Source organism: Hylobates moloch, unplaced genomic scaffold, assembly GCF_009828535.3.
Source record: "Hylobates moloch isolate HMO894 unplaced genomic scaffold, HMol_V3 SCAFFOLD_2, whole genome shotgun sequence".
Classification (NCBI taxonomy): domain Eukaryota; kingdom Metazoa; phylum Chordata; class Mammalia; order Primates; family Hylobatidae; genus Hylobates; species Hylobates moloch.
Genome location: NW_026652277.1, coordinates 57,145,569 through 57,163,487, shown reverse-complemented (window position 1 = coordinate 57,163,487; position 17,919 = coordinate 57,145,569). Strand labels below are relative to the sequence as shown.

The following is a 17,919-nucleotide window of genomic DNA, read 5'->3' as shown; positions in this document are numbered from 1 at the left end:
CCACCTTCTGGCTCTGCCTACATTTACAAGCGTAAGTATTAGGCCCCAGAAGCAGCACTTTTTAAACATTTTATAGAAGGATAAAATGCCATTTGCTTATAGAAATGGCAAAACCTTACTAAAGGTAATTTAAAATTATAATGGAATGTCCCAAATGAACACTTAAAACTACACTTTAAGAAGTGCATTTGATGATGGCCATTAGGAGCTGTTAAAAACCAAATAAAAAAAAACAGTGCATTTGAAAATGAGGGCTCCCAAATTAGACTCAGCTAAGAATGCCTATTGAGTGAAGCTTCTAAAAATATTTCAATATTTTTATTGCCTTAAAAAAAGATGTTTTAAAAGGCAAATAAAAAGCTTAACTAACTGATAAGAGAAATTAAATCTACTAGCCTTTTGGCTTAGTTACTATACTGCCCTGAAGGCTAAAAGAAAGCTAGCCTGGATAAAATGTTTATAAAATATAGGCCCTCAGGTAAAGCTGACTTGCCTCTTTTTCAGATCTATCCATACTGTGCCCAGGCATGGACATGGACACTAAGATACTTCTGTTTAATTTTTGAGTAAACTGCAAACAATAAAAAAGAACGCTTTCTTTCCCCTACTGTCTTAGTGGGCTCCACCCTGAACTCAGTAATTTTAGCTAAGAAACAGTAGTTAAATTTTTAAAAACCATCTATGGAACTAAAGTATACCTTTCTGGCATTCAACTGGCTATACTGAAGGCTATCCTGAAACCCTTTTGGTAAAATCAATTTATATCTATAAAGGAAATTTCCATTTGTAAAGGTGTCTGTCTGTGTACATTAGGAACTCTTATCACTATTTCAAATTTCCATAGTAAGTCATACTTTTGTTTAAGGTGACTGGCCATCTTGTCTTAACTTTTACTCACACCATTTTTTCCTTGGTTTGAGCAAATGATGGTACAATATTTACGTCTAAAGTCTTAGCTGTGTGCTTTTAAGATATACATTTTCTACCTTGTTTGACCTAAGAATTGGCCCTTTAGAAATGCATATTTAGGGCTGCCTAGCTAACAATTGCTTAGGGCAATGAAACAGGTTAATTGGAAAACTGATAGTCTGAATGGGGAATAGAAAAACTATTTAAAAGCCAGCAAATGAGAATCCTTTAGGAAAGCTCTAAGATCTGCTTCTGCCTGTGTCTGTATTCCTATAGGTGTTATGTGTATGTGATAACATTTGGTAAATAAAGCAGGTTTTTATATTGTTAGTAAATAGGAGTGGCTTCAGAGGTGTCTGTTGAATATAATTCAACACTTGCTTATTTGACTGTGAGCTTGTTTTGGGTTTTGAACCTCTAGATTCTGAAGTCTGGCTAGGTGAGGCCTGGGTACCTGTTCTCAGTGCCTAGACCTGTAGCTACAAGGCAGAATCAAGCCCACTAGGGCTTCTTCTTCCCTGTCTTAGCTTTGCCTCCTGGCTATTCTGGGAGGGGTTCCATCCTCCAGGCATCATCTTTACAGCTCTGTCTTCTGTTCAAAGCTCTGTAAGTGGTATGTAAATTCAGGACTCAGGCTCTGCCCTTCATAGCCCTCCTGGTTGACATATGACTACTTGAGACTCAAGATGACTGGGAAAACATTAGAGAGGGTACATCTGTGTCCTAATTTCAATTTTTTTTCAGTAATTTAAAATCTTATAGTCATATGTTTAAGTAAATAATCATAAAACTTTTAAGTCATTTGTAATTTAAAATGCTAAAACATTAATTATAAGTTTAAGTTTATATACTTTGGCATCTTATTTTTATATAGTATAGAAAAGCTAAATATATTTAGATATCTTAATAAATAATAATTTAAGGAAACATCCTTCCAAAAAATTAAAATGGCTTCCATCTATAAATACTGATACAAAACAGTTCAAAATTACTTCCTAGCGTTTTCACTGGAAATTAGGATTACTAAGAGTTAAAACTGTAGTTAATGTATGTAATTAAAACTACTAGATGTAAGAAAAACAATTCCCTATATGGAGTGTAAAAACAAGCAAGATATACTTTTGGTGAGACAAGCTGCAAAGGCATGTGTTTAAAAAAATCAGCTTTAGGAGGCCAAGGCGGGCAGATCACAAGGTCAGGAGTTTGAGACCAGCCTGGCCAATACGGTGAAACCCCATCTCTACTAAAAGTACAAAAATTAGCCGGGCGTGGTGGTACGCACTTGTAGTCCCAGCTACTCGGGAGGCTGAGGCAGAAGAATTGCTTAAACCCTGGAGGCGGAGGCTGCAGTGAGCCAAGATTGCTCCACTGCACTCCAGCCTGGGTGACAGAGCAAGACTCCGTCCAAAAAAAAAAAATATGGTCTAGTTTGAAGTTGCTTAACAGTTGTTTCAAATTGAAGGAATAAAAAAGTGTAGATTAAAATACAGAACGTTCAAAAGAAAGAATTTTAAAAGTTTATAAGGGAATATAAAAGATTTATGGAAATCTTACATGGTAAAAAACTGACAGATTGGATGGATTTGTTTATAAGGTTTTATTAAAATTAGCTTTAGTCCTAACAATACAAAGGTAAAATCTGGTTTTCTCTCTTGAACAAAGATTTCATATAGTATTAATAAGACAGTAAAATATTTTTGTTTACTTTTTGGGGAAACTTCAAACAATAAAAAGAGGAGACAAGGGGAAACAGATTTTGTCTCACGCTGTCTCAGGACTTTTGATTGTTTAGAAAACTTGAGTTTCAAAGAGTAAAGGTTTTTGCTTTTTAAAACCTGTTAATTCTCATATTGGCTATATAAATGACTATTATTTTATAGTGACTTGTGATCCTATTTTGGTCAAGCGTTTTAAATCTTCGACACACTTGATAAGCTTCCCAAAATCAAATTTCAACTTCAAAATTAAGTCTTTTTTTTTTTTTTTTTACCTCTAACTTTGGCATGCTACAAAGGGCCCCTGCAGCATCCAAAAGAGAGAAAAAAAGGATTTTTTGATCTGTTAAATTACATAGGAAGCACTGTCAAATAAGAAATGATATTTAACCTTTGTGTTATATTTTTATTAAGATTTATTCCAAAATTATATGAGATTCTAAAATTCTTCATGTCGGGGTATGTGCTATCAGTCTTAATTATGGTTACTGTGTTATTGCAGGCCACAGAAATAACCAATTTCCTTGCCAATCATGTCTTTAACTATAACCATTTTAAGTTGTTTCCACAGTTAACTGCTTAATTCTGATGCAGTTTCTCTGAAAATTAGACAAGCAAGCAAAATCCTACAGTACTGTGTCTTCAAGGAGGTTCATGAAAGGATGAAAAGGACCCTGACAAACTCTCTTAAATACAGACTTCTGACAACTTTAGGACTTGGACTGGATAACAATTCCTAGAACTCTAATGGAGAGACTGACTGGTTTATAAAACTGCTAACCCAAGCAGGATAAAAATTAATTGAATACCAAGAAAATACTTTGCCAGATCTTCACACTAAAGCAGTCAGTACTGAAATTGTTTAGATTTCAATCTACTCCACAATCCAAGTCAAATTACCTATAATAACCCTTCAGTTATCAGTGGTAGGCACCTAACCTGGTATTTAAGAGGACACAAATCCAATGTTAAGCGTGGACTCATGGAGAACCTGGACAGCCACCTGGCCCTTCCTAAATCCTTAAAGCTTCCATTATTAAAAGTTCTGCATTCCAGCCAGGCAAGGTGGCTCATGCCTATAATCCCAGCACTTTGGGAGACCGACGCAGGCAGATCACGAGGTCAGGAGTTCGAGACCAGCGTGGCCAACATGGCAAAACACTGACTCTACTAAAAATACAAAAATTAGCCAGACGTGGCGGTGGGCACCTGTAACCCCAGCTACTCGGGAGGCTGAGGCAGGAGAATTGCTTGAACCCTGGAGGCAGAGGCTGCAGTGAGCCGAGACTGTGCCACTGCACTCCAGCCTGCACAACAAGAGCAAGACTCTGTCTAAAAAAAAAAAAAAAAAAGTCTGCATTTCATGGCTCATCATGGAAAAGATAAAATATTCCAAATTTTATATGTATATATAAAATTTATATATATTGCTAAATTGCTAAAATAATTTATGACCAATGTTTGCTTTGTCAAAACCATAATCCTGGGAAGACAATCAAAACTTCAAGTACATTTCTGCTACCTGATGGGCCATTTAAGTATTTATAGAGGGATTACATTCAATTGTCATTTTGAGTGCACGTTTTCTGGTTGTATAGAAGGTATCCCAGGCAAGAGGGTTAACTCTATTACAGTACCTAAAAGGTTATTATAAAATGTGTTTCTCTCATGGGACATTCCTAGAGAAATCTCCAGTGACAGAGATACTTATTTCACTGGACAAGTTGTAAAATAGTTAAATAAGATATTACAGATACAATAGCATTAGGCAAAACGAACTGAACTGACTGGATTGCTTTGGTCAAAGATATTGCAGATTGATAGCAATCACATCCACTTGGAGTGGAAAACGTAAGTTGACCCCTTACGAAATAACCACTGGAAGGCCTATATACCTAATAATAAATAGAACCTCATGTATCTTCCACTACCAAACTCTGATATGACTAAATGCCGCAAGGCTTTTATGCATTATGCCCAAGTATATTTTCACCAGGTAAAGAAAATTTTGATGGTCCAATGACTAAGAACAATCAAACCCTTCACAATCTAGAATCTGGAGATTGGGTCTCTGAGAACAACATCAGAGAAAGACTGCCTTTCCCACCTACACTAAAGCTTTTGGACTTTTAACTTTAGGTTCATTATCTCACAATTCAGAAGGGACTCTCCACACTCTTGGAACTGGACACCCATTAGAGACCTTAAGACAAAGTTAACCAGGAAAGTTTCTCCCCAGAAGCAAGCAGCATTTTAGTGTGGACAGTTTTCTCCCAAGATCATGAATCAAGACTTCTCTGTAATTATGACTCTTATCTCTCAATTTGTTCCTTGCTTATGATTCTGTGAACGACAGAAGCGAAAAAGGGGTCTCCTGTGTGCACTCCATAAAAATAAGTCTAAGATGGAATAAAAAGGGTAATAAACACTCACAACCAAAACGAAATCTCAAAAATCAGCAAATATGTTCTCCTGAAATAAAATGTAAAATAATTAAAAATAAAATGTACTTAAAAAGTCCCACCAGTGATCCAACCCTAGTCAGTTACATTACTGACTGACTCTGGCAAGTAATATGTAAATAATTCAGAATAAAGTTTTTGCCTGCCATCTAGTGTTGGGAAAAACTACATAAAGGTATTCTTAAGACTTTTTTTTTCCTGATCTGAGCTACTTAACTAAAATTTAAAAATCATTTTGTGCTTTGCATTAATCATCACATTAGCATCTGTGTCAAACCAGTATATATTTTTTTTTTGGCAAATTCAAGCACGAGGGCAAAAATAAGAGTGTCAACAAGGAATCTGCGAAGTTTTAAGTACTGATTCTACTCACATCCACAGTCATATTCTGATATTCTGATGGCATAGGAGTCTGTGCTACTTCATCATCCAGCTGTCTCCAATACCTGGTCATATCTAAAGCAGAGTGCATACATAATGGACATCTGTAGCCTCTGAAAGAGACAGAAAAGGTTATTTTCCAAACATTAAACAAAGAATATATTAATTCAGGTATACAAGAAGATGCAAGCTAACTACCACATGAACCATTCAAAACAGGCATTTTCCTCTACTTCAAGATAATCTCTTAGGAACCTGGCAACTTTCACACTATAAAACTTTTAAATTAATTCCTGTATACTTATTTAAAACTAAGTCTTTTTCCTCAGTACTCTAAAATGGAGAGGAATTAGTCCATATTCTTTGTAGAATACACTTCATATATTTTTATAAACTAATTAAGCTACTCCTTATCTAAACAACCTTAATTTCTTAATACACTCATGCAAAGAGACTGTATTTGTTTAAAATTTTCAGATATTATTTCCTTTCTAAAAATTTGAAAAAAGAATGCTCTCTCTAGCTCTTCACATTTTTGCTCATCAATCTGCAGAACCAAAATACAGTCTCCTCTCTCCTCTTTTCAATTATTTTCATCTAATTTTAATATCCTTTCCATTAATAAAGTCTTAGCTTTAATGATCACTTCACCTACTTTCTTTTAGTTTACTATGCTTGGCCAACATAACGACCTAACAAATTTTTAGCAATATTTTTCAGCATTTTTACAACACTATAACTGCATCTGGCAAAAACTGCGCTTCCTGGTATATATGGCCAGAAAAAAAAGAGGTAACTATCTCAAATTGTGGGAGTAGACGAGGTTTAAGAGAAACATATGGCAAAAGTGTAGTTCTATATCCAAGACGCTTTGTCCAGTTTTAACAATATTCATCTACCCTACCCATTTCAATATAAATAGCCATGCCCAATACAGTATAAGTAACAATGTTTGTCCACCTCCCCACACCACACATACAAAAAAATCAAACATCTTACAATTATTTTTAAAATCCCAAACACTCACTCTTTTAACATTTCTTCATAACACGTTCTGAAAGAAAATATAAGATTATTTTAGTAAAACAAAAACTGTCTCCACTATTTTCAAACATCATTGAAAAACAGATGTTACCTTACCTATGTAAAAGATGTCCACATGGCAAGACATGAGCAACAACACGGGATGTGTGAATGTCCTATAAAGCAAATAAATGTTAGTGCTTGTATGATGACAACATAAACATCCAAGTATTTTAAATTCAAGAGCTGAGACTTCCACAGTACAAAACATTTTAAGCCTACCTCCAAACATATTGGACAATTCTGTCGGGACACATTTTCAATACACTGTTTGAAAGAGAAATTCACATTAACAAAAGCTTAACTAGATTAAAATGTCAGGTATAACAGTATTAATAATAAAAATTAACAAAACCAACTTACTAAAAATAATAGCTAACATTAATATATGCTTTTTATATGTCAGAAAAGAGTTTTTTAATAGTTATTTAAATCTCACACTATTTCAGGCTTGGCATATTATCTGATACAATGAAAATGCTCAATAAACATTATTGAGATTACCTTCATTTCACAAATAAGGAAAGTGACTTAGGAATTCAAGACACTTACCCAAGATCCAAAGATAATAAGATTTGGAAACTTTGCATATTATGTATGTTTTGCTCCAAAGCCAGTGACCTAAATTAGTAGGCTCAATTACTTACTAATAATATTGGTAATAATAGTTCATATTATTGAAATATACTACATGCCATGTTCAGCACAGTACCTGTATAAGATCAATTAAATCTCACAATCCTAGATGAAATAGGCTATGATTGTTATACCATTTTACAGTTAAAGCAGTGGAGCCCTAGAGAAGCTAAGTAACTTCCAAAGTCACACATTAATAAGAGGCAGAATTAAACTGGAGCTCCAGCAGGCTAACTTCAGAGCCAGAGTTCTTAATTTGACAAGATGTAATGTCTGATTAAATCCAAGGAGGCAAGGGAAAGCACTGTGCCATGGAAGACTCCCAGGTTTTTAATGGAAGCACTTAATAGATGGCAGGACCACTTAGTAATACAGACAATAAAAGATAACTGAAAAACAACATAACAAAAAAACCGTAACCAAAAAATAGATAAAAGTTTTTGAAAGATGACAGTATAGTGGGGAGAAAAACCCTCAAAATAATAAGCTTAATAGTAAGTTTAAAAATCTAGACTGTAATCCTAGCTCTGCTATTTACCAGCCCTTGAGATTTTGGACTAGCCACCGCTTTAGTCTTACGTTTCTTATTTATAAAATAAAATTAATACATATTTCATTTGATTCTAAAGTGCACCTCACACATACATTTTAACATCCCCGCAATTACAACATCTCTGATCATCAATGGCATCTCTAAGTTGATGGAATGTAAATGCTGAGGTGAGGATGCAATGAATTAGTGTGTGCACACACACTACACATGCTTTGGAAACCAGAACATCATAGAAATGTAATCTATAAGATACTACTGATTCCTGGCTATCTCCATTAGCATAGCTTGCCATCACCCCAAACTCAAGTTTAAAAACCAAACTTAATCTTTTATCTTCAAAAAATTTACAATCTACTAATCAAGTACCTTAAGCTAAGGCTGAAAATCTTCAGAGTCATCTTTACTCTGCCTCATTCTTTTTCCTTAATACCATTACCACATCATATATGTTCATTATTTATCTCAATTTTCCTCACCACTTTACTATTCAGGCCAAGTTCTAGCTAATATTATATTTCTGCAATAACTTCTTATCCTTATCTTCTATCGAACCTACTATACTGCTAAGTAAATGATTTCAGTCTCTTTCCAATTAATGTCTATCTGTCTCTCTCTCTCTCTCAACAGCTACAATGTTGCTACTTACACTGTTCTCCCTTACCTGGAATTTCCTATACTTGAACAAGTATGATTTACACTTCACTTTACACCAATCCTCCATTCTCTTAATTAAATTCTTACAGTAGATAGAATCAGTAATATAATGTAATACTTTATTAGATTTTTTTTTAAATAATGAAAAAGGGCCTGGGATTGTGACATAATTCCTACATCCAGATTTAAAGTATGTATGTCTTAATTATAAAAAGAAACAGTAAAATATTTTCTGAATTTTCTTAGAATGTTGTGCTAATTAGGTTACACCATTCAGTATTTCTCCTGTTTTAAAGCTATTCTTAAAAGCAGTACCAATGGTAAGAATCCACAAACCAACCTGGAGGTTGTCAACATTATGCTAGTAAGTGATATAAGCATTCTTATACTATAGAGAAGAAAAGGAACTATAGATCAGCTATTCTGAAGTACATATTTTAAAATATCTACTTGTTAATGCTGCTTTTCAAAAAAGCAATATAGTTACACTGGGAAATACATGAAAATTAGCATGCTTCCAAAACATATTAGAAGTTAAGCTTGTTTCAAAAACACTGTAATACTTTAAAAATTATACAAACTAAATTATATACCTTGTGTCTTCCTTGAAGATTCATAGCTAGGCATAAGTTACATTTCAAACAATGGAAAAAATCTTCCTTTGGACCAATCCTAGCAAAACACATGAAAGCCAAAAGATTAGATTATTTTTTACTACAGTCATGATTTGTTCATTATGTAAAACACAAGTTTAGTCTCTGTAAAAAAAATTTCCAGCTACAATGGAGAATATGGGATAAACCCCTATCTCCCCAACATCCCTCTCCAAATGTAAGCACTACACACAGAGTGGTATCTACCCTTCTAGGCCTTTTTTTTCTTTTTCTATGAAATTGCAAAAAGAGAGAAACACAGACACACACACACACTTCGGGTTTGATTTCTTACATTAATGGATTCTTTCTACAGATGCCGTTCTGCAACTTTTTTTCACTTAATATATTCTGAGGATTTTATGTCTGTCTACACAGAACTACTTCATTCTTCTTAATAGCTACATTAATGGCATGGATGTATACTAATTTTTTTAAATACTCCCTCATAAAGATCATAATTTATGATCTTTAGTTGCTACAATGATACAGTAAACATCCTTGTCCAGACATCACTTAGTTCACATGTTGATTATTTTTTACAAGATTCCTAGAAGTGAAACTACTGAGTCAGAAGATGTTGCAACATTAATTGTGATACTGCCAAACTGACCTCCAAATAGACAGTACCAATTTATACTTCCACCAACACTGCATGAGAGTAAACATGCTCCCCACACTTTGGCTAACATGGTTACTTGTATTATAGACAAACGAAAGATGTCATTTTAATTTGCATTTTGCAAATTATGAGACAGGGACTGTACATTAATGTTTGTGAACTACTTGGATTTCTGTGGATTGCCTGTTCATATGCTCTGTCCATTTTTCTACTGAAGTATTTGTTTTTAACCAATTTACAGGTAAAAAATATATCATGAATATTAGTTTTTTATTTATATAATGAATATCAATGTTTTCATTTGCATGTATTATATTTCTATATCATCAATATCAATTTTTTATTTGCATATTTTATATTTACTTTTCTGGTCTGTAATTTCTCTTAACTTTGTCATATGGCCATTTTTAATTACTATGTAGTAAAGTCATCAATATTTTCCTGTATAGCTTATGCTTTCTGTCTCTTGTTTAGGAAACTTTTGTAACCTATAGCTCATAAACAGACTCTCCTATGTAGACTTCTAGTACTTACAGCTTTTCATTTTTATATTTTTCTTTAATCCATTTGAAATTTGCTATATATGGCAAAGGTTAGATTGCTACTTGTCTGTAAATTTCTATTCTCCACTTCCTACAATAATAGGGTATTTAGCTAGGCACTGAGCTATTCAGAACTGTCCTGAATAAAGACTATTTTCCAACATACCTGGAGGTTGGGAACAGAAGAGATACATGAAAATTCTGCATTGTGCCCTCAGGAGGAAAAATATGCCTTCCCTTCACCTAACTGTAGCCTTTCTACAGACCAGAATATGAGGAATTTTAGACTACAGAGACAAGAAAATATCTTATGGGTGACAAGGCAAAAAACAAGAACAGCCTGAGTTCCTGTTTAGCTACACAACTCAGATTTTCCATGAGAAATGAACTTCTGCCTTTCTTGAACCACCATTACTTTGGGTTTCTGTCACAAGACACTAAATCCATATTCTAATGAATACAGTTTGAAGAGTCCATTTTTGGTTTCCGAATGGATAATCAATTATCTTAATACTACCCTTTCCTGATTTAAAATGTCACTTTTGCCATAAATTCATATGTATAAATATTTGTCTGTGTATATACACACACACACACTCTATGTTTGTCCATTTATCTATTCGTCTATTCCTGCACAAATAGCAAACTATTTTAATTACTATAGCTTTATCATGTTTTGATATGTGGAATGGCAATCCACTCTTCATTGTCCTTCCTTCAAAATTTACTCAGCTATTGTGAATTTTCTCTTACAAATGAACTTTAGAATAGCCTGTCAAACTCTGTAAGGAAAATTCTGCAGGGACATTTCCACTACTGCCAAAGATAGAATAACTGAGATCAGATCTACCTTCCCATCTGAAACAATAATGACAAAAGACAGAATATATGAAACAGCAGTTTCACTGAACATCAGACAACAACACAGAGTGATCTGTGAGAGACAAGAAACAAAGTAAGTGAGCCCTAAAATTGCTCGTCTATTGCCTAGAGAGTCTTGAGGCCAGGACAGATTAGAAGAACTAAGGGTGAGACAGGAAGACATCATGATTGAAATGATGAGCTGAGGGAGTCTAGAGAAACCAAGACAGATTCATAGGACAGAGCATCAGATAGGAGAGAGCTGCACAGAGAAACCTCTGAAAGATTTAGTAGGATACATATCAGCACATGGGTGTCAGAAAACTACCCAAAGCCAGGGAAACAACCTTCTAAAGAACGAGAAGAACAGTACTACTCACACATAGCTAGGAACAGTGCCTGATCCCACCAAACAGACTGGGGAAACATAATTCACAGGCTCCGGGTAGAGTATTCAGAAGGATATTGCCTCAATAGTGGAGAACAGCCCTGGGATAAGCCCTTCTGTAGATCTACCTAACAAATTAGAAAAGTAAATCCCAGAAAGTCTAAACTGTTTCCAAGTAACTTAACTGCATCTCAAAACAAAGCTCAAGAAGATTTATAGGAATACAAAAATACCCAGCATTAAACATGATAAAAAGAAAAATCACATCTGATATCCAACCCACAATAACCAGGAAACAAAGAGGCAGAAAAACACAATCTAAAATGAGAAGAATAATCAATCAATCAACCCAGAACGGATACAGATGTTAGAATTAATACAGGGCATTAAAAGTTATTATATCTGTATACTATTACATTAAAAAAGTATTAAATATGGAAAATATGTTTAAAGACCCAGATCAAACTTCTAGACATAAAAACTACAATGTCTGAGATTTTAAAATACACTGATGAAATTAATGGCAAGTTTGACATTGCTAACAAAAAGGTTAGTCAACCTGAAGGCACAGTAATAGAAACTATCTGAAATGAAATAGGAAAAAAAGGGAATTTTTAAAAAATGACAGAGCATGAGTAAGCTGTGAGACAACTTCAAGCAACCTAACATACATGTGTTCAGTTGAGCCTAACGCTGCCTCCTACATATTTTAAAATCGTCCTAAAAGGCTTTGCTGTACATAGTTAACTGTAACCTAACCGGATGTGTTTACATACAGTAACCTACTCTTATACCAATCAATCACCAAGTTTCATCCAATCACAGGCAGTCCTCTGTTCAAACTGTTCAAATAAGGCAAATGCTGAGCTGTAACCAATCCAGCTGTTTCCGTACCTCACTCATTTTCTGTCTGTCACTTTCCTTTGTCTGTCCATAAATCCTCTCTGACCACATGGCAGAGCCAAGGTTGGTCTGAACCTATTATCATTTTGGGGCTACCCAACTTGCAAATCATTCTTTGCTCAATTAAACTCAGTTAAGTTTAATTTGTCTTAAGTTTTTCTTTTAACACATGCAATTGGAGATCCCTAAGGTAGGAAGCAGAAGAAGAAGAGGACTGAAAAAACATCTGAAATAGAAATAGCCAAAACTTTCCTGAAATTAATGAAAAAAACTATAAACCAACGGATTCAAAAAGCTCAACAAACCCTAAGCACAAGCAACATGAAGAAAACTATACAATGGAACGTCATAATCTAATTGTCAAAACCAGAGACAAAGAAAAAAATCTTAAAAGCAGCCATTTTGAAAGAAAGAAAAGAAAAGACACGCACAGAAAAAAAATAAATACGACTGGATTACCCCCGGGACAGACTTCACAAACTCAAAATTGGTAAAAGGAAAGAAATAATAAAGAGCAAAGCAGAAAAAAATGAGAGTGAGACTAAAAACACAATATAAAAGACCAATAAAACAAAAGCTGGTGTTTTTGAAAAGATAAAATCAAAAAAAATTTAATAGACTACAAAAAAAAAGAAAACCAGAAACAAAAGAGAAGACATAAGAACTCAGACCACAGAAATACAACGACAGATACTATTATGAACAATTATTTGACCACAAATTGGAAAACCTAGAATAGATAAATTCCTGGACACATCCAACCTTCTGAGATTGAACCAAGAAAATACCTCAATAAGCCAGTAACAAGTAATGAGACTGAAGCCATGACAAAAAGTTTCACATCAAAGAAAAGCCCACAACCTGATGGCTTCACTGCTGAATTATGGCAAACATTTAAAGAAAGGAAGGAAGGAAGAGAAAGAAAAGAAATCCTAAAATTTATATGGAGCCACAAAAGACCCTGAATAGTCAAAGCAATCCAGAGCAAAAAAAAAAAAACAAAACTAGAGAGGCTTCACACTACCTAACTTCAAAATATACTACAAAGCTATTGTAATCAAATCAGCATGGTACTGGCATAAAAAGAGACAAATAGACCAATTATACAGAACAGAGAACCCACATATAAATGAATGCACTTACGGCTAACTCATATTCAAGAAAAGTGCTAAAAATGTACAACAGAAAAAGGACAATCTCTCCAATAAATGGTGCAGAAAAAAACAGGATACCATATGCAGAAGCATGAAACTAGATGCTTATCTCTCATCGTACACAGAAATCAAATCAAAATGGATTAAAGACTTAAACCTAAGACCTGAAACTAAAAAACTAATGAAAGAAAACACTGGGGAAACTCTCCAGGACCCTTATCTTGGCAAAGATTTTTTTGTGTAAGATCTCAAAAGCACGCACAACTGAAACAAAAACAGACAGAATTACATCAAGCTAAAAAGCTTCTGCACAGCACAGGGAAACAAACAACAAAGTGAAGAGACAACCCACAGAATGAGAGAAACTATTTGCAAACTATCCGCCTGACAAGGAATTAATAACCAAAATATATAAAGAGCTCAGACAACTTAATAACAAAAAAAAATCTGATTTAAAAATAGTCCAAAGACCTGTACAGTCATTTCTCAAAAGACAAACAAACGGCCAACAGGTATGTGAGAAAATACTCAACATAACTAATCATCAGAGAAACAGAAATCAAAACCACAATGAGGTATCATCACATCCCAGTTAGAATGGCTTATACCGTAAAAAAACAGGGAATAACAGATGCTGGTGAGGATATAGAGAAAGTGGAACCCTTGTATATTACTTGTAGAAATACAAATTAATACAGCCACTGAAGCAATCTGTATGGAGAGTCCTCAAAAAGACTAAACATAGAGCTACCATATGATCCAGCAAGTCCACTACAAGTACATATCTAAGGGGAAATCAGTATATCAAAGGGTATCTGCACTCCCATGTTTACTGCAGCACTATTCACAATAGCCAAAACATGGAATCAACCTTAGTGTCCATCAGTGGATGAATGGATAAAGAAAATATGGTATATGTACACTATGGAGTATTATTCAGCCATTAAAAAGAATGAAATCCTGTCATTTACAGCAACATGGATAGGATGGACGTCATTATGTTAAGCGAAACAAGCCAACCACAGAAAGACAAATATCACATGTTTTCAATCACATGTGGGAGCTAAAAACTGGATGTCATGAAGATAGAGAGTAGGCTGGAAGATACCAGAAGCCTACAAGGGTAGGGAGGATGGGATGGGGGAGGGGATGAAGAAAAGTTGATTAATGGATACAAATATACACTTAGAAGAAATAAGCCCTGGTGTTTGATAGATCAGTAGGGTGACTATGGTTTACATTAATTGATTATACATTTCAAACTAGCTAAAAGAGAATTAATTCAAATGTTTCTAGCATAAATATTTAAGCCTGGGCAACATGGGGAAACCCCATCTCCACAAAAAATTAGCTGGTTATAGTGGCATGTGCCTATAGTCCCAGCTACCCAGGAGGCTGAGGTGGGAGGATCACATAAACCTGGGAGGTCAAGGCTGCAGTGAGTCATGATTGTGCGATTGCACTCCAGCCTGGGCAACGGAGCAAGACCCGTTCTCAAAAAACCATCAATATTTAAGGTAATGGATAACACAATTATCCTGATTTGATTATATGAATGCACTGAATTATCACATGTAGTCCAAAAATATGTACATCTAATACATATCAATACAAATAAGGATAATCAGAACACAGCAACCACTTCTGCTATGCGACTCTGTCTTATAATAAGCTCTGGTGCTTATTTAATAACAATGAGAAATTGGTTACTTCCTCACTTTTTATAAAGCTCATTCTTGTCCATTACAGTAAGGATATATGTCCATTACCAAAAAATTAAGACCAGATGTTTGCCCGTATTTACCGAAAACTGAAACCCCATCTTTAGGGCACATCAGTCTTTGAGAAATACAGCCACAGTCCAAAGATAATCTATAACTATAATGAAGCTATTTTAGAACATAAATCAGGAATAATACACTATTAAACTCTGTAAGAAGCACTTGATTTGCTTACAGTGATTCTTGCCTAAGGATGAACAGCAATTTTTCAAGCCCACACCTCCAGATGAGAGTCAGATATATCTTAGATGAAGCAATAGGGTCAAGAGTAGAAATTTCCGTAGGAGAGCTATGCCAAGAAGACCTGTTCATCCTTGCCTTATAGATTTATTTAATGAACTAAAAGCAATGACAAACTTTCATGATATACCTAAGACAAAAATGTTTAATTCCCAAAAAAGACTTGGTGCAAAAGACTATCAAGAATGTGCAGCTCCAAAAAGACTGATTTTCAAACAAAAATACAGGAATTAATACATTCAAATAACATGATTTTTTTAAAAGTTATCATGAAAGGATAGTTTTCAACTCTAACCAGTTTCTCAAATATATATTTCTAATTTTTATACATACTATATATAATAAAATATGTATTATATATATATTTATATATATATATATTTTTTTTTTAGACAGAGTTTTGCTCTTGTTGCCCAGGCTGGAGTGCAATGGCACGATTTTGGCTCACTGCAACCTCCGCCTCCCAGGTTCAAGCAATTCTCCTGCCTCAGCCCCCCGAATAGCTGGGATTACAGACATATACCACCACGCCTGGCTAATTTTGTATTTTTAGTAGAGACAGGGTTTCTCCATGTTGGTCAGGCTGGTCTCAAACTCCCGACCTCAGGTGATCTGCCCGCCTTGGCCTTCCAAAGTGCTAGGATTAGAGGCGTGAGCCACTGCGCCCAGCTCTTTTAATATTTTTATTATTTAAAAAACAATAGTCATTATTGATGATCATATGTCATTTGACTAAAGACAGTATTTGTCAATCTTAATAGATTTTGCTCCCAATATCTTTTGGCAGATTTTTTAAAAATCAAAAAAACTCAAAAATCCTCGAGGGTAATTTTTCAGTATGCCATATGCACTCATTAAAAGCAACTGCAGAAAATAAACATTTCAAATATTTTTGAACAATGACAAAAGATAAAATGCCTCCTAAAACACCTACTTGAAGTGAACATAATTATTTGTCTATAACCTGAGTCACATAATATTACAATACCAAATAACATAAAACAACTTTTCTATTTGAAAATTCTGTTATTCTATACATTAAATATCTCCTAATTATGTTCTACTGAACATGAAAAGGATTCCATAATCAAATACTGTTATTAGAAACTCAATATACTTGGATATTTGCACTGTACAATTAACAAGTTAAAAGTTCTGAAAAGGCTTGGTGCAGTGGCTCACGCCTATAATCTCAGCACTTTGGGAGGCCAAGGTGGGAGGATCACCTGAGGTAGGGAGTTCGAGACCAGACTGACCAACATGGAGAAACCCCATCTCTACTAAAAATATAAAATTAGCCAGGTGTGGTGGTGCATGCCTGTAATGCCAGCTACTCTGGAGGCTGAGGCAGGAGAATCTCCTGAACCCAGGAGGCAGAGGTTGCGGTGAGCCAAGATAGTGCCATTGTACTCCAGCCTGGGCAACAAGAGCGAAACTCTGTCTCAAAAAAAAAAAAGTTCTGAGAAGGGATTTTGATTAAATTCAGCATTTAACAAACCTTTATGACTGCAAAAGCCTTTTTTATACAATATTCATTCTGTATCCAGGTCTAGTTCTTTTCTTAATCAATTCTGTTTTAAAGATGAATATTTTATGACATTTATTCTTTCTTTAGAAATCTTCCAAAGAAGGCCGGGCGCGGTGGCTCACACCTGTAATCCCAACACTTTGGGAGGCCAACGTGGGCAGATCACGAGGTCAGGAGATCGAGACCATCCTGGCTAACACGGTGAAACCCTGTCTCTACTAAAAATACAAAAAATTAGCCAGGCGTGGTGGCGGGCACCTGTAGTCCCAGCTACTTGGGAGGCTGAGGCAGAAGAATGGCATGAACCCAGGAGGCGGAGCTTGCAGTAAGCCGAGATCATGCCACTGCACTCCAGCCTGGGCGCCAGAGTGAGACTCCATCTCAAAAAAAAAGAAAAAAGAAATCTTTAAAGAAGAATATCTACTTTTTCTTTAATAGAATAAACTCATTCTATTCTGTTTGCAATTATCATATGGGTCCATTGAACCCTTTTATAAATCTGATACATTATAGAATCTTAATAATCTTATTTTTCCTAATTTTGGTATTTTAGCATCCTAGGAATCCTTTCACATTAATTATTAATCGTTCCAAACTATCCTAACAAAAAGACTAAAATGCAAAGCATGGTACAAAGACCTTTCATGTAGAAACATGAAAGAATGACATGAAATAATCACTAATGCATAATCCTTCAGTTTTCTTTCTGTACTGCTCAAAGTATTACATCATCTTTCCAGAAGGCATTAAAGAGTCTGCAGATACCTTCTTTGTAGTTTTCCTTGAACACAGTTGAGAAATCAGAATTTTTCATTTTTCACAAATAGAAAAAAAAAAAAAAGACAGGAAAATTT

The 17,919-nt window shown here is 34.8% G+C and overlaps 1 protein-coding gene across 4 annotated transcripts in view; it reads right to left on the bottom strand.

Moving 5' to 3' along the window:
• RCHY1 (ring finger and CHY zinc finger domain containing 1) overlaps positions 1-17,919 on the bottom strand; it is a 35,246-nt gene that overhangs the window by 5,629 nt on the left and 11,698 nt on the right. For all 4 annotated transcript variants that reach the window (XM_032150031.2, XM_032150023.2, XM_032150040.2 and 1 more), the window contains 5 exons: positions 8,987-9,065; positions 6,773-6,817; positions 6,608-6,666; positions 6,495-6,521; positions 5,460-5,580 (listed from right to left, as the gene is read on the bottom strand). In XM_032150031.2, coding sequence (XP_032005922.1) covers positions 5,460-5,580; positions 6,495-6,521; positions 6,608-6,666; positions 6,773-6,817; positions 8,987-9,065 — 331 coding nt within the window. The remainder of the gene's footprint in view (positions 1-5,459; positions 5,581-6,494; positions 6,522-6,607; positions 6,667-6,772; positions 6,818-8,986; positions 9,066-17,919) is intronic.